Source organism: Typopeltis vanoorti, chromosome 19 (assembly GCF_054136105.1).
Source record: "Typopeltis vanoorti isolate ZY-2024b chromosome 19, IOZ_Tvanoo_1.0, whole genome shotgun sequence".
NCBI classification, from domain to species: domain Eukaryota; kingdom Metazoa; phylum Arthropoda; class Arachnida; order Uropygi; family Thelyphonidae; genus Typopeltis; species Typopeltis vanoorti.
This window is the reverse complement of record NC_143567.1, coordinates 31,076,241-31,101,144: the sequence shown is the minus strand read 5'-3', so window position 1 is coordinate 31,101,144 and position 24,904 is coordinate 31,076,241. Positions and strand designations below refer to the sequence as shown.

Below are 24,904 nucleotides of genomic sequence, written 5' to 3'. Positions count from 1 at the left end.
TGGAAGTTTGTAAAATATCTTCGTACCAAAAGACAACCACTTCCCCCTTTAAAGACCAATCTTGGAGTTGCACACACAGATGAAGAAAAAGTAGAAGCCCTAATTGACAATCTGGAAAATCAATGCAGCCCATCTTATGCAAACTTAAATATCAATCTTATTTACAAAGTTCATCGTAAAGTTAGATATGCATTAAGTCAGCCTAAGGATGATTCAGAAACCATCACACCCCACATCTCCAACAGAAATAATAAATATCATTTCCCATCTGAAGAATAAAAAGGCCCCCGGCCCTGACGGCATTACTAATAGAATAATAAAGCTACTCCCACGGAAAGCCATAATTCATCTAGTTAATATTACCAATTCCATTTTAAGATTCCAATACTTTTCCTCTGATTGGAAAATCGCGGATATTATACCTCTGAAAAAACCTGGTAATAACCCACAACTTCCCCAAAGCTACAGGCCCATCAGTCTTTCCTGTCTTGGCAAAGTAATAGAAAAGGTCATCCTATCAAGACTACAATCAGAAGTGGACCAACAGAAAATAATCCCAAATGAGCAATTTGGGTTTCGCAAAGCTCACAACACGGTGCAACAAATTCACCGACTAACAGAACATATCACTCATGGCTTTAATTGTCACCTTCATACTGTTGCTGTATTTTTGGATGTTGCCAAGGCCTTTGATAAGGTCTGGCATCAAGGCCTTATCTTCAAACTAATTGAAAACAATATCCCAATTAAACTAGTGAAACTCATATATTCATATATTAATGAAAGATACATGCAAGTAAAACTCAACGGAATTGTTTCTTCAAAGCGCAAAATCCTGAAGGGAGTACCTCAAGGTTCTCTTCTGGCCCCAATACTTTTCACAACTTACATGGCAGATATTCCTCTCAACCCAAAAACAACTACTACGGCTCTTTATGCCAACGACACCGCTATTCTAGCTAGATCGCTCAGCCCTCACCTAGCAATCACTAGACTCCAAGGAAGTATCAATGAACTAGCAAACTGGTTCACCAACTGGAGAATTCAAGTAAACCCCCTCAAAAGCTCAGCCATGATGTTTTCAAGAAGAAAGATCTGCAACAAAGAAGACATCCTGCTCTCTGGTCAAAAGATCCCATGGCATTCAGAGACCAAATATCTTGGGGTATTGATCGATAAGAAACTCCTTTTCAACAAACACATCAATCTCCTTTGCTACAAATCTTCCAAAGTCATAGCTCAGCTCTACCCATTGATCAACCGCAAGAGCAAATTGAACCTACATAATAAATTGCTTCTTTACCGGATGGTAATACATCCAGTCATTACCTACGCCTCACCAGCATGGAGTCACACTTCAAGATCAAACATTTCAAAATTGCAGAGAATCCAAAACAAATGCCTTAGGATGATCCTGGATGCACCGTGGTTCATCAGAAATTCACAAATTCACCGAGAAACCGGCACTCCATACATCTCCTCCCTTCTTCGTGATCTTGCAGAAAAATTCTTCGTGAAGTCAAGTTCACATTCAAACCCACTAATCGTGCAAGCTGTCAATTACAACGAGACTGATTACTACAAACACAAAAGACCGAAGGCTATTCTCTCAACCGATCATAGCTAACACTACTACCCTCAGAGGGCGAGCTAAATTGCTCACAAATCTCCCATTCCCAAATAACTCTCATTACAGATAAAGGGGAATATGAAAAACACTTGTGCTTCACCCATCCTGTCAGTAACGTCAATGGTCATGGCTGAGGTAAATATAGGTTATAGGTTACTGGCTATAGGTATAAAACGTATAAAACAGTCCCATCATTGTGTGTGTGTGTGTGTGTGTGTGTGTGTGTGTGTGTGTGTGTGTGTGTGTGTGTGTGTGTGTGTGTGTGTGTGTGTATATATATATATATATATATAACAGTCCCATCATTGTGTGTGTGTGTGTGTGTATATATATATAAAACAGTCCCATCATTGTGTGTGTGTATATATATATATAATATATTGTGGCATCGAATAAATCAAAACAGCATTTAATATAATATATTGTGGCATCGAATAAATCAAAACAGCATTTAAATCATGCAATGAAATTCATTATTCGATATAGAATATAAAAAGAAGTTTTAAAACAAATGGTTTTTTCTTTACATTTTTAAATCTTTGCAAAACTAGAGTGATATACTAATTTTTAGAAGTACACCTTTTCTTTATTGTAATGATTTGGTTTATAAAAATATTTTACGGTTGTTCATGGCTGGGGTAAATATAAATATAGGTTATAGGTTACTGGCTATAGGTTATAGGTTACGAGATGACGTCTCCAGACACCTGGCTTAATGTAATCTAAAGTTATGTTTTTCGGGTAAAGTGAAGTGTAAATTTTAAGTTTTTTTTTTTTTCGAACAGGTGTAAAAGAGATTATGTTTTACAGACCTTTTAGCCACAACCTCTGGGTTATACAGCTAAACAGGTTGACTGAGGCCTCTTTTTACCTCCTACTATCCTACTCTACCTTTCTTTAACTTCCCCTATTACTACCTGCTGACCCTCAGCAATCTTTATATTCCAAAGGCCGATGATGAAAGACATGAACTCCCATTCTACCGGCTAAGGGCTGTAAACATCTCAGTCCTTTTTAGGACTTCCAGGGTAGCGGATGGCAATGCTGTAGCCAATGAAGTTTTAACTGAGGCTAGGCTATTGCCGTTACCCAGCAATGAGTAGAACGTTTAGCTCAATAACACTCCATCCACACAGATTTTCTTCATTCAGATGACGGGATAAAGAGTCAAGGACTCAGTCCATCGCCCAGTTCTTTTCAGTTTTTTTTCATGACTGGTGAATTGTGATCGTCTGAATGGATTTTTGCTTTGGACGTTTGATAAGAACAGACGTGTTATTTTAGATTGAGCCTGATTAGATTTCATACAAGGTTTTTCAGGAATCTCACACAATATCATTCCTACAGTATCCCCTCTGCATGAAAAATGCACGAGGTCTGATGGCCGTGTAGGTCCTCCCACCCGAAACGAGGACCAGTGGTTGATTTATGGTTTTTATGGAGGTAAGTTTTCACTCTGTGGCCAAGTGAGCTCTTGACACTCCTTTCCCCTTTTAGTATGGCATTACAAACTTGCTTTACTTAGCTAATAGACTTCCGCGTGAGTCTACAGGACCTAATAGCTATAAGTTTACAGATTGCCAAAGCAGGCATAACTGAACAAGAGGTATATCTATCAAGGCGCTCTTTATCCCAGTATGGACATCACGGACGATATTGTTCAAGCCTTTAGCAAAGAGCAGTTGCTTGACCTGTTCAAGAAGATATTGAAAAGGTTTGATACAAAATTCCAGGGATTTATAAACATTTACGCCCAGATCAATGATCACGAAGGAGAGGATAAGGATACAGAGGGCGAATTCACAACATCCCATCTCCCAAGAACCATCGACAGATCGAGTCCCAGGGTGCACAGGCAACAAAAGACGGAGGACCTCTGAAGATCTTATGGAAGAAGATCTAACTCCACGAGCTTCAATAGACAAAAAAGAAAAAGTCTCACCAGTGATTCTCCGAGACAAAGAAAAGTGGACATCAGTTTCAAGGACCCTTGGTGAACAAAACATCAACTTCTCCATGGCCAAAAACACAAAAAGACAGTAGCGGGATGATTGAGATTCATCCCGCTACTGTCTCAGATTATTGCAAAATGACAAAAATGTTGGACAATTCCAAATTGCCCTTCCACACCTTCGCACTAACAAGCGAGAAAAATCTTAAAGAGGTCCTCAGAGGGGGTTTCCGAGGGCATCACAACAGATGAGGTCACTGCCGACGGACACTATCAAGGACTTATCACAATCAAAGTTAGCAGAATGCTGAAATCTGACAAAAGGCCAATGCCTTTAGTACTAGTAGAAATCAGCAACACCCAGAAAAGGATATACGAAGTGACAGATATCTGCAGGCTCAAAATTACTACTGAGGAAGAGGGCATCGGCAGGCCAATGCAATTGATGCCTAAAATTTGGGCATGCCCAAAATTTGTGCAGAGCAGCCTACAGATGTCTAAAATGTGGTGAAGGACACCAGACAAGCTCCCACACCAAGCAAAGGACTACACTTGCCTCTTGTGCCAATTGTAGAGGACCTCACTCGCACAAACTACAAGGGGTGCCTTTTCCACCCAAAAAATCGTGGATCAGCAAGAGTGAACCCTGCTCTTCCATGTACTGATACCATAAGCAACCAAGCAGGTTGCCCTCCTGTTCGAAATACCTTACCTTCAGCAGCACAGGAAGGTACGCGATCTTCATCCATGACCAAAACATATGCAGAAGAGCTCGAACTCAGATTCTTTCATCACATGAGCAAGCAAGCTCCAACTTAATATCAGTTCTAACTGCATTTCTTGCCACCGTGCAGGAATTCAGCAGAGCAAGCTCCTCACCATCTTCCAGAAAGAGATAGAGATTTTATCTAGAAACCCAATCCATACTGACAGCACTATACAATGTATAAAAAAACTCAAACCAAACTCACTCACGAGAACAGCATGGAATGCTAATGGCCTGCTAAACAACATCCTTGAACTGCAAGCCTTCACTCACAGATATAATCCTGATAGATAAAATCTTAGTTAAAAAAAACACACCTTAGACCAGATAATAGCCCTAAATTACGGGGCTTTACGATGTGTAAAACAGACAGACTTACCGCCGGTGGAGGAGGCACAGCTGTATACATCAAAAATTATTTAAACCACAACGTCCTGACCAACACACAAACCAAGAATCTTGAGATAACAGGTATTGAAGTTCATACTAACAATACCTGCAGCATCAAAATCTACGCCGCATACAACTCACCCGACATCCCACTGTTGGTCCATTATTATGGCTGGAGACTTTAATGCCAAGCATACAGCTTGGTTCAGCTCCACAATCAATGACAAAGGTCGTATTCTATACCATTACTCAACCCAAAACTCAATAGTTACAGCCGAACCTACAGAGCCGACTCATCACAGCCCAGCTGGAAGCTCAGATGTATTTGACATAGTCATCCTCAAAAACAGATACCAGTATCAGCTGGAAACACCAAATGAACTGCCTTCTGACCACAACCCCATCCTGCTTAAGCTCGGTACGATCGAGCAACTCACTCCACCACACTCATTTATATCTTGGGACACTCTCTAGAATTCTCCCAGAGCGCATCTGTCCAGTCTCTTTTATTCACAATAAAGAGGAGAAAGACTTTGCTCTAAACAACCTAACCATTCAAATAAAAAAGCAATAAAGTCAGTCACCCAAACTACAGTCTTTCACCCGCTCAGTCAGATCCCCAAGGAAGTCATGGATCTAATCAGATTAAAAAGAAAGCCAGAAAGCGGTACATAATACAAGAGCCCCACAAGATAAAACAACTTTAAATAGACAAGTCCGTGAAGCTCTTCAAAAACATCGAAACCATGTTTGGGAAACCAAACGGACTAACCTAAACTCAATGGACAAAGAAAAAGTATAACCTCTAGTTGACAGCTTGGTAACCCCCTCTTATGAAAATCTGAACGTCAATCTTATCTACAAGATTCACCGCCGAGTCAAGCAGATCTTAAGACAACAAAAGGATAACTCAGAACCTATCATACCCACTTCTCCAGCAGAAGTTATAAATATCATAACCCATTTGAACAATAACAACAAAGCTCCAGGTAAAGATGGAATCACAAACAGAATAATCAAACTACTCCCCAGAAAAGCAGTTGCGCATCTGGGCAACATAATCAATGCCATCCTCAGATTTAAGCATTTTCCCATAACTTGGAAGACGGCGGATATCACACCAATCAAAAAGATTGGAAAGAACTCTCAACTCCCCGAAAGCTATAGACCTATCAGTCTTCTATCCGGTCTTGGAAAGGCAGCGGGAAAAAAAAAAAAAAAAGTCATCCTTACAAGGCTTCAGACAGCAGCGGATAAGTTAGGAATTATTCCGGACGAGCAGTTCGGATTCAGAAAAAACCATAGCACTGTACAAACAAATATCCGACTGGTCGAATATATCACAAAAGGTTCTAACTGGAACCTCCACACAGCTGCGGTCTTTATAAATGCTGCGAAGGCTTTCGATAAGGTGCGGCATCAGGGTCTTCTCTACAAATTCATCAAATTCAATATAGCAATTAATTTTAGTAAAAATAATTGACACATACCTCAAAGACAGATACATGCAGGTCAAAATAAATGAAACTGTATCAACCAGACGCAAGATCCTTGTAGGTGTGCCGCAGGGCTCACTTCTGCCTCCCTCCCCTGCTATTTTCTATCCACATAGCTGATATCCCTCAAAACTCAAATTCAACAATCACTGCATTATATGTAGATGATACTGCTTTATTAGCAAGATCTCTCAGCCCCAAACTAGCTATCAGATGACTCCAAAGCGGCATTCGTACATTGGAGAAATGGCTGATGGACTGGAGGATCCAAGCAAACCCACAGAAGTGTTCAACCATACTGTTCACTAAGAAGAAGTTTCAGACCAAGGAAGACACACCTGCTAGGAGTCAAGATTCCATGGTAGACTGAAGTCAAATATCTCGGCGTGATGCTGGACAAAAAACCCCAATTCATCAGTCATATAAAACAAATAAGCTCGAAGACTTCCAAAGTAATCGCGCAACTCTACTCCATGATCAACAGAAGAAGCAAACGGGATACTCGAAACAAACTACTCATATACAGGATGGTAATACGCCCAGTCATCACTTACGCATCTCCTGCATGGAGACATACCTCGGATACAAACATTCAAAAACTGCAGACAATACAGAATAAATGCCTGAGAATGATTCTGGACGCCCCATGGTTCATTAGAAACTCCCAGATTCACAGAGAAGTCAACATTCCCTACATCACATCCCTCCTTTATGATCTAGCAGAAAAGTTATTCACCAAGACAAGCATCATCCAAACCCGCTGATCAAGCAAGCTTCAGACTACAATGAAGCATAATTCTACAATACAAAAGACCCAACTCAATTCTATGCTCAGCTGAACACAGCTAATCTCACTGCCCTTCCAGAGCGAGCTTAAAGCTCAATAGCATAACTCTCCACTCAAAGAACTTCCCTCTCAGAAAAAGGAGAATATGAAAAGCATTTATGCTTCACCCATTAAACCAGTAACGTTCTGCGTTCATAACTGGTAGTGTTCGTATTTAACACAGCTTACTTAGTGGATCCAAATATGGTTAATTATTTCCGTGTATATTACACCAGTTGAGAGCAAGTGGTTTTCGAGTTGGTCTAGATCAGTGGTTCTTAACCGGTGTTTCCTGGAACAAACTGGTTACAAGTGTTCCGCCGGTGAAAGATGTCACATGACATTTTTCAATAACATTACCGCCAATATTAAAACCTGTACTAGACAAAGTTGTAAATATGGTAAATTACATTAAGTCAAAACCTTTAAAAGCACACTTTTTTTAAAAAACCTTGCATACCTCTGGAACTAATTCACTCTTAAGAGTGAATTATTGGCCTTTTTTCAAAACGAAGGTTCAGATGCTTTTGTAAAATGTCTTAAAAAGTTTGCTAAAATGGCATATTTAGCCGATATTTTTAATTACTTAAATAGCGTGTTAATACACGTATCCAATAGAAAATGAAATATTTTAACATTCACTGACAAATTGTCAACTTTTCAGGAAAAAGTACCTCTTTGGAAAACCTGTATTGTTGTGTCCCAATTTATGATTTTTATTTTATCTAGTTATTTCCCTTTTATCTATGTTCAACTATTATCTACGCACGAGATATCACCCAAAATTTTACTAATACTTAAGTTAATTCTCCCCTTAGTATCCCTAATATTTGTATTATGCTGCGCATTTTGGGACATTTAGTTTAAGATATTATATACAAAAACAAGGAGAAAGAACTAAAATATGTCTGAAAGTGAAACTATGTTGCAGTCGTGACACTTTATCTCGTTTCTTAGCGCATTAATTTCCCACGTGATTAGGTTCGTAATTTTTCAAGTGGTGCATTGTACAGCAATTTGAGACAACTGTTTTATCATTGGACAAAAGGTTTATTAAATTCCTTAACATGGTACAATTCAAATATTAGTTATTACTCAATTCAATGCTATACTAAATATTTACAAACTGACATCAGCTTATCATAAATAATTAAGCTATGATCCTATAATGAGTATTACGATCATGCAGCCATACACATTCAACACATAAATTCATTTGACACGGACATATGAGATTAATTCACACTATTTAACTATCCAAACTTAAGTAGATTAACTAAACCATTTACTGCACTGACACATTACTATGACATTTAAACTTTCATATACAATATATTAGACACGCAAAATTCTCAGGACACTTAATTACTCATATAATATTAACATTAGTAAGCTTACTTTCATTATATTCTGTCATATACTAAAGTCCTAGTATTGTTTTCTTGGTCACTTCAACAGTTCAGTATTAGAATAATGATAACTAATACAGATGAATCTTAGTTAACACGAGATATATTTTACAGTACCTTTCTTTCTTGAATTTTCCATATGGGCCTCTATCTTTTTCTGATCGAACTATCTTGGTATAACTTCTCCGATAATCTGTTTCTCCTACGTTCCTTTTGGAATTGAACTATGCTTACGCGGTCTTAACCTCTCGTAACTTAGGACACACTTTGAATCATCTATATAACGGCTGTACAACTCGCGACGTGGACATCGATTTCTTTACTTCTTTCCCTTTTTCGTAGTTGACACTGGAGTTGAAACACAAAGAATATGCTTTCTTTTCTTTGACTATAGGGCATTCATCACTTCTTACATAGGAAGTACGGAATCGAAATCCAGCTCACTTTCGTTTCCGCGTTGTGATGATGGAGATGTAACCCCTATCTCGCCACTCAGGAAAACACCGTCAAATCCCTACGAAAGAGCTCGCGAAGAACTCTCCTGGAACAGAACCAAAGCCAAAAAGAGTCCCCCTCCTAGGGGATTTCCAACCCTTTTATACCTGCTCTCCTAACGGCATCCTCTTTAACTTCTTTTCTCTGCCCCCTACTTGATTTTACTTCACCGACCAATTAGGGTTGCGTTTTTCTACCAAACGTCCTTTGATCGGCGAGATCGTCAGGATGTCTCAATCCGGGAATCGGCCCTGAGCGATAGTCTGTTGTTTTTCTTTTGCTAGCCTCTAACTTAATCCTCTTTCCAAAATTTCTCTATGAACTTACTTAATATTTTTAATCTCTAGCCTCTCACATACCATCTCTTATGACTAATCCTTTTCTGTCTTATTTAGTTAAATTTTCTCTTTTATATCATATTACAACATTAATAAATTCTTTCTTTTTGTTAGTTAGTTCAACAAACACCTTTATATTTTATATATTTTATTGGATGCAAGAATATTTCTTTTTCTTTTAAATAATTCATCTATTATCTTTTATGCAGGGTTTTTAATTTATTTATTCTTCATGTTACACCATGATAGCTGAGAATTCTACATTCTTAAGATATTAGGTTTACACCTAATATCTTAAGAATACCAGTATATAAGAAAAAATACAGTAGATATGTTTCCTTAGCATAATAAAAATGTCGAGGGAATTATTTCCGTTATAGCAGAACATTTAACAATATTGGAAGAAAAGATTTCAACTTACTTTTCTTCCTTAAATACACACAATTATGACTGGATACGAAATCCATTTGGCACAGTTAATACATCGAGTTGAGAATTTTCGTTACAAGAAGAAGAACTTTACTTAAATTAAGAGGATATTAAATCCCACGTAGTTTTAAAACCGAATAAGAAACTCAAAGATTAGAGAGTTTCTTGCCGAATATAGTAAACTATAAAGTATCGGCCATCACTTAGCGTGAGCTAATGCAAGTGACCCTAGTACGTAGTACAATACCGGACGACTCGTAGTTCAGATCGCTATTCTTAGGTATTTTCCATAATGTAAAAACACATTTCCTAGGAAATGTATGCTGTTATTACATTATGGAGGGAGGTCACTACCCAGACCGGTTTCAGCCTTTTTTGAGGCTTCATCAGTGAGTAGCTAGACCTAATACCAAAGTGTATAGCGAAAAGAACTTATATACTCTGCAATACGAGTTTCCAAACAGGTGCAAGAAACTCTCTGATTCCAATCTTTGAGTTTCTTATTCGGTTTTAAAACTATGTGGGATTTAATATCCCTTTAATTTAAGTAATGTTTTCATTGCCGAAATGAAGCTTATTAGCTCTTTATACTTAAGTAACTTAATGGATGCACCTGTTTGGAAACTCGTATCGCAGAGTATATAAGTTCTTTTCGCTATACACTTCGGTATTAGGTCTAGCTACTCACTGATGAAGCCTCAAAAAAGGCTGAAACCGGTGGGGCTATTATATTATGAGTTCGCTCTCTTAAGGTTTTTGCCTTAAGGGAGCAATTTGAGTCTCCGGGGAAAGTGTTCTCGGGCACGGCCCGCTGAGGGGTTTTGTCGGTGAATGCTTTTCTTCGGAATGTGAGCGGTTCTGCTCGGTGGTGGCGTGTGGGTGGAAGGCCATCACTGAGTGGAGCCAACGCTGAGATGGACGGTCTTTCGCCCACGATTGAGTGGCCTAGGGATCGTCCGAATTTTTAGAGACGGCTTTACTTATTCATAAGGCTGAAACCGGTCTGGGTAGTGACCTCCCTCCATAATGTAATAACAGCATACATTTCCTAGGAAATGTGTTTTTACATTATGGAAAATACCTAAGAATAGCGATCTGAACTTTCCCCACCTTTGCAACGAGTCGTCCAGTATTGTACTATGTGCTAGGGTCACTTGCATTAGCTCACGCTAAGTGATCGCCGATACTTTATAGTTTACTATATTCGGCAAGAAACTCTCTGATCTTTGAGTTTCTTATTCGGTTTTAAAACTATGTGGGATTTAATATCCCCTTAATTTAAGTAATGTTTTCATTGCCGAAATGAAGCTTATTAGCTCTTCATACTTAGGAAGAAGAACATTTGGTTACCTTGTCAACGGATCGCATTCTAAAAATGAAATTCTCTGAAATAACTCTTGAAGAATTTTGAACTTTTGTCCAAGCCTAATACCCAGTTCTCTCCACAAGCGCACTGAAAATTTTGTTACACTTTTCAACATCATATTTGTGTGAGCTCGGTTTCTTAATATTAACCCATATAAAAACTAAAAAGCGTGAAAGACTTACTAATATAGACGAAGGGATAAGGGTAGCTATATCACATATTAGACCTGATATTGCTGAATTCTGCAAAAGCCGACAAGCTCAAGTATCTCATTAAAATAAGTTCCATTTTTATAAAAGGTAAGTCCATGCATATTTTTACTTTACTGTTAGTTTTATGACCCTAATGCTTTTGGTGTTCCCCAAATTTTTCTTATAATCAAAAGTGTTCCGCGACTTCGAAAGGTTAAAAACCACTGGTCTAGATGGAACTAAGGTCAAAAAGTTTGGAAAATTCGGCTCTAGCAATCTTATCTAGCAATTCAGCTCTCTCTCTCTCTCTCTCTCTCTCTCTCTCTCTCTCTCTCTCTCTCTATATATATATATATATATATATATATATTTATATATATATATATATATATATATATATATATATATATATATATATTGTTTTTTTTTTAATAAGTGGAAAAATGGATGAGATCAGGTCAAATGCAGAGCTTATAATAGGAGAGAACTAAACTCAGAGTACAGAATAGTAAGCGCGCATATAAAACTTCAGCACAGCTCTGTTCCTTTAAACTAAGAATAAGAATAGTCATTATCGTCGGAAAGACCTGACTCTTCTCAGCATAAAAAGCAAGTATGAAAAGGCATCGTAAAATAAACTAACTGAAGGGAAAGAAAGATTCACTTATATAGCAGGTCCATCCATGAAATGACAGCTAAAAGAACGTCCGAATTATGTATAATAATTTTATAATACATGAAGTTTACAATACAAAAGTGTTCTAAAAACCAAACAGGAACAAGTTCCTGTTCATTCCTCAAGACGTGGTTAAGCAGGGGTTCTGTGCAGGCCAGTCAAGTTCTTTACCACCCATCTTATCAAACCATTCCTGCACAGATCTCGCTTTGTAAAAGAAGCGGAAATCTAGTTACTAAGCTCTTTAGTATGGCCATTTTACGGTTAATGTTTGTCTATGAAGAAAGTAAGATCGTGTACTTCCTTTTATACTTATAACAGCCATGGTGGTGATGTCAATAGCCATGATAACTACTATGAAGAGGTATCCGGATATTTTTGATCAAATAGTGTATATACTTGATGATACCTGTGCATGTTTGTTGTCAATTTAATTGTTGATACATTATTCCAATTAACTCTTGACCTAAAATCCTCTGAATTAGCATATGAATCCTGTTCAATACACACGCTGGCTTTGTAACTGATTTTATGAACTTTAAAAGTTCATAAAACAGCCTGTGTTCCTATCTTCATCATTCTCCCCTTATTTTATACATCATTCTACTAGTCGTCCTTGTTCTTGTAACATCCAGTCTTCCCTCTTGATATAAATCATTTCTTAAATTCGTATTGCTACCATTGAAACTGTTATTCTGTGACCGTGTCCGAATTACCCTTGGCAAAACCTCAGCTGAACCAGCCCAAGCCTTATGGTCAAGACTGCAGTAATTAGCAGGTTCGGTTTTTATGATTTTATGATTTAATCTAACTACGAACGTGAACCTCCATTACCCAATCGGAAACAGCCGATGCATTTAGTTGGAAAGGCCTGAATTCGAATCTAAGACGCTAAACACCGGACTTTTTAACACTGAAAGTGAGTTATCCAGTCTCAAAAGCAGATGGTAGTGTTTTTTTTCCCTAGGTAACATGGGGTCCCTTCCCCCCTTAGGGGATAACAGAGGAATGGCAAGCCAGCTGCATTAAAAATTCCTGCAAACCTGTAACTAGGGAATTCGACTCATCCTTGGATGGAAAAGATGAACACACACACGCACGTACACACACACACACACACAGAGAGAGAGAGGGAGACCTCTAACAGCTTCCATATCAGGATATTGAACAATTTTGGACTTATTAGTCTTCGTGATGATGTAAACTCATGCCAGGATAAGAAACTATCACTTGATAATCCAATACCGAATTGAAGTGGAACGAAACTGCTTTTTCCATTTTAAATTTAACAGTGCTTCTCCCATTCTAGACTTCGTAACTTATTGAACTTCGGTTTGACTGACTCCAAGGCAAGCTAATATTTTTTTTATGCTTTTTTGTACAATTTCATTTGTTACTGAAATAAGGATTAGAAATTTAATCTCTCAACCGTACTGGGGATAATTAGAACAGAAGCATCCCGCTCTAGCAGCTTTTGTTTCTAGATGATACATAACTGAAAAGAATAATCCCATGAATACCTTTCACCAACCAGATAACTACCATTGTCATCTTAATAAGACTGCATATATCCGGGATAAACGCGAGCTGATCGTGATTCTATCATGAGATATCACTTAATCTTGATCATTCTCGAATTAGTGTACTCATTGTGTATATGTTATGTGATTGGTGTTCACAAAAAAAGTTTAGAATAATCTAAATATATAGCCAGTAAGCAAATTTTTACTACTACAATTAGGTCTACTATATCATAATAGTTTCATCTTTATTTTATGAGTATAAATTAAACTTTATTTTTATTTTTTAACACTGGTTCAGCAATATCAAAAGTAGAAATTTTGTTCCACGAAGTAAAAGAAATTAAGGGCGTGCACATTATTATTATTATTCCTGATACCTCCAAGGAGTCCGAAGATTCACGGTGGGAGGACACCTATAGCTGTTTCAACCACTACACCGGACCTCTACTACGAATCATCTCCATGAACGCCATCTATCGCCCACCTCCACCACAACTAGTATTTTTTGTTTGTAAATTGCGTGTGTTCTGAAGGGCCGATTTGTCTACATGCAGGATGAAAAACCCGAGTTTCCGGAGGAAAAAACCCTGCTACTTCCGTATGAGATCGGCTAACTCACCTTCAATTGAAATCGTCCAGATAAAGATTCCTCCCGTCGCGACGAGAATCGAACTTAGGCCTATTCCAATCGACGGGCGCAATATACCATCGTTCTTCCAATTGCGCTACGGAGGCGCCTTCTAAAAACAATTAAGTTTATTTCTTTACTAATCTTTATTTGGATAAGTTTGATAAAGCTTTACACTCAGTTTATTGAATACAATTTGATAAAGCTTTACACTCAGTTTATTGAATACAATTTGATAAAGCTTTACACTCAGTTTATTGAATACAATTTGATAAAGCTTTACACTCAGTTTATTGAATACAACTCTTTGGAATGCAGAAAAAACATCTACATGGCATAGATGCTTGATTTCAATCTTTTCATATATGCGATTCGTGGGCAATGAATTTAACTCACCTCATTGCCTTAAACATGCTAAAAACGGCTCTAAAGGCAGTTGTTTGACAATGAATATTAATACTATATAATAACGTTATTATGATTTTTTTTTTTAAGATTGAAGATTACCTGCAATCATTTCATACTTTTTTTCTGATACATCAACACAACACACGCACCCTGGTGGTCAAATCATGACAAGTTCGCTCAACAGTTGTCGAAAATTTAAAGATGAATAATGTTTAGACTTGAAGCTACAGTTATTGTAAGATGATTTTAATTTAGAAAATATTTCTAATAAATGAGCGCCCCTAGCGGGCTGCTCGGATAGACATGACAAGTCGTGATCAAGACATACCATGTGCTCAGAGAGTAATATATCGACTCACAGTTCTTGGAAAGGTTTCTGAATCTATGGCGCAAGGAATGGTGGAACGGAAATTTTCATTTAGTTTTCTTAATATTTTTATAGAAAGTCTTTTAGTAATACAGTTGCTTTGATAAGGTTAGTATATTGCGAATACACGGTAGTTTCTGCAGAGATGAAATTAAAATAAAATTCTGAAAAAGAGAATCAATGTCTAATACGTAAATAAAGTTGAAAAAAAAAACAAGAATCAAGAAGTATTGAAATTAAAAACCATGTTTACAAAGATAAGATTTGGACAGTAGTAGGACAAAATTAAACCACCCACTCACACGCAGACGAAATTAGTATTTAATGCAATTCTGTTACCCTCCCTCCACCCTTTCAAATGATTTCTTTACTCATTCTACTCCGATTGAACGGTAGCAATCATGTACTGATTCTTACCATAAGCACTTAGGGTTTATCTTCGATTCTGCCTTCAAGTGTCTCGAGATCATTTCAAAATAGGGATTTCGATTACAAAGAAAACTGATAACCACATTATTATTATTATTATTATTATTATTGTTATTATTATTATTATTACCACGGGCTACTCCAGGAGTCCTTAGACTCATCGAGGGAGGCCCTAAACATCATGTTCACGCAGCTGTTCAACATTCTCACAGTATCTATCATACCTTGCCTTGAACTCGTTCACCGTCATAGCACCCACAACAGACTCTGGCAGCTTATTCCACTCATTTACCACTCTAAAAGTAAAGAACCCAGCTCTAACACCCCTGCTAACCATGCTCTTGCCCAGCTTCCATGGGTGTCCCCTAGTTCTCCCACCACCAGTCCTGATCTCAAAAATATCATCTGAATTAATCCTATAGAATCCTTTTAGCAATTTGAATGTCTCAATCATGTCTCCCCTTTTCCGCCTATCAACTAGTTTCTGCAACCCACAAATCTTCAACCTGTTCTCATATGGTTCATTCCATAGACCTGCTATCATCTTAGTCACTCGCCTCTGGATAAGAGGCTTTAACAAGTACCGATCAGCGGATTGGTACTTGTGAAAATCCCTTCTTCGACACATTCAGATAGACAATGTGCTAATATTTCTCACATTTTTATTGCTATAAATTATTTTTATTGTTTAAAAGAAATGCGACTTGCAAAACTTTATGCAGTAATAAATGGACATTATCACTCACTCAATGACAATATATAAATATGTATTTACAGTATCATATTTACAAAGCAGTATTATTTTATTTAATTAATTAAACTGTATATAAATACATATATATTTTGAATGTTAATTTCATTATATAATTATGTATTAATATTACTTAATTTTATGATAATATTATATTAAGTTTTAAAAGTGGTATACCGTGAGTAGACATATCGATACAAAATTAATAACGGAAAAAACTCACGTACATCTTTGTGAGTTTTTTCCGTTATTAATTTTGTATCAATATTATATTATACTGATATTGTTCTAATATTATAGTAGATTGATATAATTATTATTATCAATTATTATATTACTTTCCAATTACATAGTTTATATTATTAATATAACAATGATATGTTAAATTATAAATATAAATAGGTGGAGCCACCGCAGATCACAGAATGAAACAAGCATTATAAAAAATAAAAAACTATTTTATATTTTAAAAACCCCTTGATAGAGAGCAAGCTGGATTTCTGGGATTATGTAAAAATATATCATTTTTTAAACGAAAGTATTGAAAAATAATTCCTTAGCTCATCTACGGTAATAATGTACTCTAGGATTTATAGCTTTTCGTGGGTGGGGTTATATTTTAAATAATATAATTTAAATAAAAATTATATTTGAAAGTGTCTTACAAACTTATCCACCGAAATGAATATTTATACAAGGATAATATGATTAATTTGATTCTAAGGAAATACTTTGATTTCATTACAAAACTATTAATTATATCTGCATCATTTTACGATCGCTTCAATTCTGTTGTTAAGAAGTAAACATGCAAACTTGAGCAAGTGGAAAAGATTTATAATTATTATTGTTAATAGGTATCTCCATGGAGTCAAAAGCTCATCGCGGAATGCCCACAGCATAGTTCACAATATACCGATTGTACCATCCACAATCGAGCAAGAATTTCACCATGGGAGACAGAAGCTAACCAGTACTCACAACGGTACCTATCATACTTCTCCTTAAACTAATTCACTGACGAAGACCTAACAACAAATGCACGCAACCCATTCCACTCATTCATCACCCTAGTAGTAAAAAATCTAGACGTCACATCCTTTCTAAAGCTTTATTCAACTTCCAATGATGACCTCTTTTTCTGTCCACAGGCCCAAAACCTTGGTTAACAGCCTCTGAATCCTCTCAACCATCTTCACATTACCAAGAAACCTAGGTGACCAAATATGAACACAACAGTACAGATGGGGACGTATCAGAAACTTAGGAGGAATAACGAATTTTTTGTCCCTACTAGTCAACGTATTTTTGAGCATCCAAGTGACTGCATGCTCAAAATGATCGGAAGGTTTATAACTGTTGTAAAGCTAACTTATGTTCATATAGATTGTGTGTGATACATCTCCATTATTACAAATGGCAGTCAATTTCTAAACATGCATTACCTTTTACAGCAATGATCTCCTTAATGCTGACGGGTATTCCAAGAAGAGGAAAATCTTTCTCTAATTGACTTTCTGTCAATTGACGAGATGCAATAAACTCATCAATTTTCTGGGCGTCTACGAGAGCGTCATCGAATCTTTCATCTACCATGGCATTGATAATCGGCTGCACCTCTCGAATGCGAAGAATATAAGCTTTTAAAACGTCAACGCTCTTTATCTAATTGAAGAATAATAAAAAGAAACTATCAGATATTTCTTTCAAGTTTACATGCATTAAAAACAATAACTAGGATATATTTTACCATATATTTTATTTTATATTTTTTGTTAAACATATATGACATCGCACAGTTAATCAGAGAAAAGAACAAAACCTGGAAAAGATATCGCACACTGGCTTCACAAGATCAAAAAATCCTGAACAAAATTATCAACAAAGTCAGGGAACCAAAGATATAATAGGAAAAGAAACTCAATCCTGAAGATCACTTTCTCCAATGTAAGGCGAACAGGGAATCATATATACAGTTCCAGACAAAAACAGAAGTTCTTGCAAACAACCTAGAATAGTGCAGTAGAGGATACAAAAACATAAACCTCAACTTTATTGACAATTTCCACCAGTATACGTTCGATGCAGTGAAGTCAGCCCACAAACTTGGAAGCAATTCATCCCACTTCCCCTAGAAGAAGTGACTAGCGTCATCAAACGTCTCAACAACAGGAAAGCACTAGGCCCGGATGGAATCACAAACAAAATAATAAAATTTCTTCCGCTCAAAGTAATGCACGTTGTCGGCATCATAAATGCAATACTAAGATTTCAGTAATTTCCTGGACCTGGGAACAGTTCGGTATCATCCAGATGCATAAACCAGGAAAAGCTTTTTCTGTCTTTATTTTTGTTTTATTTATTTATATGTTTTTTTATGGGTAATAGTTCCCGTTTGGTTGCATATTCCATGTGCTTTCTTTTTAATGGTGCATTTCGTCTTAAGTTTGCTTTATATCTTCGTCTACAGCAGAGGTCTCAAACTCAAACGCAGCAAAGGGCCAGTCAATTAGATGTATATCAGACGCGGGCCGTATTCAATATTATTCTGTGAACAAAAACATAAACTAAAAAAAGAAAGGCTCTAACAAAGGCCGTTTTGTTGCCGGGCCTTTACGACTTGTGTAAACAGTTACACCACTATTTAAATTTTAAATTTATAACCATTATTTTTAAATTTTAAAAATATAAACAAGTTTAGAAAATATAAGTTAAATTACATTTTATTCGTACTTTAAGAAAATTATTTAAATACATAATTTTGACTTACAAAAATAAAGATTTTTATCTACGAGTCCTTTTTTAAATTCGATTTTGATCCTGAAACCTGACATCTTTTCCTCTGTACTAACACGTCAATATCTGCTTTTTCGTTTCGTGTTGCAATATGAAGTATTGCATTTAATGTAGAATCTTTTATCCGTGAGTGGAACATTGACTTATTAAGTTTCATAATAGAAAATAATTGCTCACATACATAAGCGTTTCCAAAGATTGACAACATTTTTGCACAATAAATTTTATATTTGGGATATTTACTGCGGAGGTATTTATAAAAATCTGGTAGTATGCCAACTTCGTTATATTTATTTTTTAGTTCAGTATTGCACTGGAGTTGAATTACTTCCATTTGTAATTCTTCGTCAACATTTTCCATATTAATTAAAAAGGTGAACTGAATAATAATTCATTTTCAAACTGATTGAAATCAGAAAATCTTTTTTTGAAATTCAATTTTTAATTCTTCAATTTGAGGAATGTACTTTTCAGCATCTTTATTATTTCGAGAAATCGATTTAAGTGTACGAAAGAGGGCTAAATTATTCTTTGCCAACTGGATTTGCCAAAGATAGAGTTTTACCAGAAACAACTTAATTGACATAACAACTGTTCACGTCCTTGCAGAGCAGTATTCCAAGTGCTTAAGTAGCTTGTTATGTCAACTAAAAATTCGAATTCTTTGCACCAATCTTCATCGGTGAGCTGAGGAATCAATTTTACTTTGGATGAAGTAAACATGTCAATTTCTTTTAAGAGTTCAAAAAATATTTTTAAAACAACGCCACGATTAAGCCACCTAACCTCCGTATAATATAGCAAACTGCTGTGAATCCAATATTGTGAAATATTGTGAATCCAATTCATCCAACAAAGCATTGAATTGTCGATGATTCAAGGCCTGAGAGCGTACTACACTCATGACGTGTTCCATCTTTAGTTTTTTTTTTAGCACAAAGTGACTCCTGATGTATTACACGATGAAACGATTTAAGTTTGTCCTTGCACAACATTTCCTTTTTCATTTGAAGTTTTGTAACAAGTCCGACGTTAACACCAACCATAGCAGGAGCCCCATCTGTAGTCACACTTACTAATTTTGACCAGTCCGCGTGAGCATTTTCAAGACTTTTCTCAATGCACAAATATAAGTCATTTCCTGTCGTTGTTCCTGACATAGGCACTATATCCAATAGTTCTTCAGTCACATTCATATCGTCATCAACGCCAAAGAATAAATATTGCTAACTAGGAAGTATTAATAATGTCTGTACATTCGTCAACTGCAATGGAAAACGCTACAAAACTCTTTATTTTTTCACGCAATATATCTTGGAAGTTCTCTGCTATATCTTCAACACGCTCTGCATCTATATTTCCTGATAGGCCTATACTTTGAAATGCTTGCTTATTTTTTTCCCGGACATATGATTTCGACTGCACTTAAAATGCAATTTTTAATAAATTCTCCATCAGTAAAAGGTTTCGAAGCCCGAGCAATTTTTTCACTTATGACGTAACTACATTTAACATCAGCATCACTTGTTCCGATAACATTCAAAAATATACTCTGTTGAAACTTCAGTTCATTTTTTAAATCTTTAAGTTTGTCATCATGCATCTTTTCTGTACATTTATCACAGTCCTTATGGTTTGGTTCATAATGGCATTTTAGGTTATATTCTTTCACCACGGCGATACTTATTTTTTTTACTTCCATATTTTTTACTTCCACAAAGAATTATGCCTTCTCCCATTTTTCTTGAAAGGTTCTGCCTTCTTGATCTATTTTTCTTTTTTTAACTTTAAATTCAGACATTGTTATAGGCAAAAAAATATAAGTTATTGAGATAACCTTTTATTAAGAAATTTTAATAACACATTATTTTATTAACACTGTCATACTACAATGGTAACCTGTAACTTATTGACATTATATCACGTGGTTTAAAATGGCTGCGTGACAAGTAACTTCCATTCAGTGTTGCCCACATTTGATGATCGAAACATGGTACAAAGAATTGTAGTAATAAGTTTTACTTTTGTTTAAAGCTGTCATAAAACATTTAGAAGTTTGAATTTTTTTCTGTTTTAATCCCCGCAGGATGTTAGAAACATTGATTTTTAGAAAAGCAACCATTAAGGTCGTGGGCCGGATACGAAGCCTCCGCGGGCCGCCAGTTTGAAACCCCTGGTCTATAGCATTGCACAGCTGCGTATTTGGCAGTGTTTACCATATTTTCAACCTTGAAAAAACAGAGTTCAAAAATTTTCAGTTATCATAAAAATTTCTGACTGATTAATATCAGAAATTAATATAGCAAAGGGTTACAGAATGAAAACTGTATTCTTATTCTAGCTATATCATTAAATATTTATATTTCGTCGAATGATTTCCTGCAATCTCATGTACAAAAATAAAGTATCGAAAACATTAAAATATCGAAGGTGAAACAGAATAGTGTTTTCCTGTGTTAGACTATATTCCCGATACCTAATTATCTCAACTTAGGAGCCCACCAGAATGATTCCAGCTTTGGGATCAGCATTTGCTAGAACTGCTAGACAGACCAAATGAAAAGTTTATAACTCCGTTTTAACATCATGCGATTCAATAAACCAAAATAATATGCACTTTGAAACTATTTCCATAGAACTATTCGGCCGATTTGTTAATATTTTATTATTATTATTATTATTATAACGGTGTCTCCATGGAGTCAAAAGGCTCATCGCGGGAGACCCTACATTGACACATTAACCATTATTCACACAATCCCTATCATACTTCTCCTTAAATTTATTCACAACCACCTTTGGCAATGCATTCCACACATTCACAACCCTCCAAGAAAAAAATCTAGTCCTAACACCCTTGTTAACCACACTCTTACACAATCTCCAGGGATGGCCCCTCGTTCTCTCACATCCTGCACTGGTCTTAAGAATATCATCAGTATCAATCCTGTAAAATCCCTTTAACAATTTAAATACCTCTATCATATCTCCTCTCCTACGTCTATCAGCTAGTTTTTGGAGCCCACAGATCGTCAATCTATCCTCGTAGGGAACATCCCACAGACCTTCAACAATCTTTGTAACTCGCCTCTGAATCCTCTCCACCATTTCTCATCACCAAGAAATCCAGGTGATCAGATCTGTGCACAATAGTCCAAATGCGGTCTTATTAATGCCTTATAAAGTGGGACAATCACTTCCTTACTGTTTGTCAGTGTGCTCTTCAACAACCATGTAATTTGATGTGATGTTTTGGCAACCTTTGCAATATGCCCTTTAAACTTAAGTTCTCTTCCACAATAACTCCCAAGTCCCTTGCCTTGTCAACTTCTTGCAGTTCAGTTCCATTAATATGGTAAACAGCATGCAATGTCATCCTCCCGAAGTACATCAGCTTACTCTTAGCCACGTTAAACTGACAGCCATTTACCTTAGCGCATACCGTCAACCTATTTAAGTCATTCTGCAAGATATCTACATCATTTGAATTGACTATAGCTCTTCCCAATTTTGCATCATCAGCAAACAAGTGGATATTTCCTTTCAAATTATTTCCAATATCATTGATGTACAAATTAAATAATAGAGAACCAAGCACTGAACCCTGAGGTACACCACTAGTCAGTGGCGCACGGATTTAATCTTGGACTATGATTGAGCATCTGCAGTGATCGCAATACATGAAACCCGTGATCTCCTCTGGCCCGAAACGGAGTAGCGCTTGATCCGCCTGAGCACTACCTCGTTCTTCTTGCATTCATAGCAGCCGTGATTCCTGAGAACTTTAGGGTCTTCCGACCTTATGTGACCGCTAATTCATAAGTAGTATAGAAATAGAAGACACGACACAACATAAATAAAAAAATAATAATTTTAATTAGGAAAAAAATTTTTGATAATTTTCTAGTGTTTTTTTCCCTTTTTCTTTTTTTTGGGGGGGGGGCGGGCCCCCTGTCTCCCCTAGGTGCGCCACTGCCACTAGTAACCTGCCTTCTCCTAGACTCAGATTCTCCATAAACCACTCTTTGATATCTATCCACCAGACTCCCTCTAATCGAAATCACTAGCTTCGGATCCATACCCATTTGCTTCAATTTATGCAGAGTTCCATGTGGAATCATGTCAAGTGCCTTTGCAAAGTCCAGCAGTATCACTGAGTAAGGATTTCCTTTATCCAACTCCACTGTTATTACTTTATTACAGAAAGTAAGCTACTAAGGTAAGACCTACCCTTCACAAAACCATGTTGCCGCTTATCATATTGCTGTCCACCCAGTCCTGAATTCTAAATTTTACCAATTTCTCCAAAACCTTAAACACCACTCCAGATATATTGATTGGTGTATAATTTGCAACCCCAGTCTCCCTTATGCAGTGGAATTATTTTCCCCTCTTTCCACACTATTGGAACTTTACCAGAACTAAGGTTTAAATTAAACAGCTTGGTCAGAGGAGGTGCTAATTCTCTTGCACATTCTCGTAACACATGGGCCGATATGCCATCTAACCCAATGGCAGTGTTAGCATTAAGGTTCTGTAATATACCAAGCACCTCTCTTTCTTCTATCTCTAGACTCACATCAGTCAATGCCAGACATTCGACACTGCAATATCACAACCTAGATGGTACACATTTGCAAAACGATCACTAAGTAATCAACTATTTGATATGCCTTAGTAACTTCCCTACCATGAACACTTTTTAAAGTCATCCTTGCATGGTTATTATCCTTTTACTTGCCAAATAGCGAAAGAACTCCTTAGGATTTCTTTCGGATTCATCAGCTAGCTTCCTCTCATAATCAGCATTGGTCTTCCTTACGACACAGGTAAGGAAGGCCAATGCCTGTACCTTGTACTGCTCATGGGAACGGTCATCACCTTTTTCTTTATACTTTCACCACAACAACATTCTTTGCTGGAATGAAATTTTTAGTATCAACTACAGGCAACATAATTCAATATACTGCGAGATTTTTTTTTTAATTTAATTTTTATTTTTAGAAGAGCCGATTTTGAATCATTAAACTAGTAATTATTTCAGTGGCGTGGTCCAACAGAGAGGTAGAAGAGGTTAATTACAGCTAATATGGAAATAGCACCAGAATTTTATAGAGAAGCGCATTACTATGGTAACAAACGTTCACAATAAATAGTTAAAGTCGATGTCTTTGTCCGTTGTTAAGGGATTTAAACGCATACAACGGATTATGAATGGAACCTAGATTTGGATGGGATCAGTGGAAATGCTGTATGTGGGAATTAGGTTGTGTGTGTGTGTGTGTGTGTGTGTGTGTGTGTGTGTGTGTGTGTGTGTGTGTGTGTGTGTGTGTGCGTGTGCGCGCGCGTGTGGTGGTGGTTGGTGGGGAATGGGGTAGCGTGTATTGCTGCCAAGCGTAGGTCGACCTAACTCCATCTGTCTTCACTCTTCTATTTTTATTAAATGAAAACAGTTTCCGAATGTGGGTTACATTCCGGCATCGCAAGCAACCCGTTAATAGGAAATGACTTATGAAATGCATTTTTAGACGCAAGTTCTTTTATGCTAAAACCATTATTTAAGGGAATCCTATACCTTTTTCAGTTAATACTGTTTTCAATTTAAATTAAATGTTGCAAAAAGTTTTCATTTTTTATTTATTTTAATCATTTTTGATTGAGTATTGCTGAATAATCAATTACTAATTGAGTATTTAAAATTAAGTTTAGCCAAATTTAATAAAAACCTCGTATGAATGATTTATTGGCTTAAAACAACAACAGCAACGAAAATTATAAAAACCACATAAGGTTTTGAGCAACAGTGTGGTTTCTTTCTTTTCTGATAGAGATAAGTTGTATTTATTTTTATTTACTATTTGAGAGACTTAAGAGCAGCAACAAAAAAACAGCACCTCTCTCTCTATATATATAAGGTCCAATATGCATAAAGCATACCAAAAATCAAGTATTAGTCGCGAGACACTAAGTTGCGATGTGTGTCTATTACACTTTTCCATACGCAGCGTTTTGAACTCGAATGAAGAACTGTTTGTCAGG

At 36.5% G+C, this 24,904-nt stretch overlaps 1 protein-coding gene across 1 annotated transcript in view; it reads right to left on the bottom strand.

The window, feature by feature from the left end:
- The window catches only part of LOC150095965 (fatty-acid amide hydrolase 2-like), an 83,215-nt gene that overhangs the window by 26,337 nt on the left and 31,974 nt on the right, over positions 1-24,904 (bottom strand). Inside the window, exon 2 of the mRNA XM_090409267.1 lies at positions 17,515-17,734. Within this exon, the coding sequence (XP_090265393.1) occupies positions 17,515-17,734 (220 nt within the window). The remainder of the gene's footprint in view (positions 1-17,514; positions 17,735-24,904) is intronic.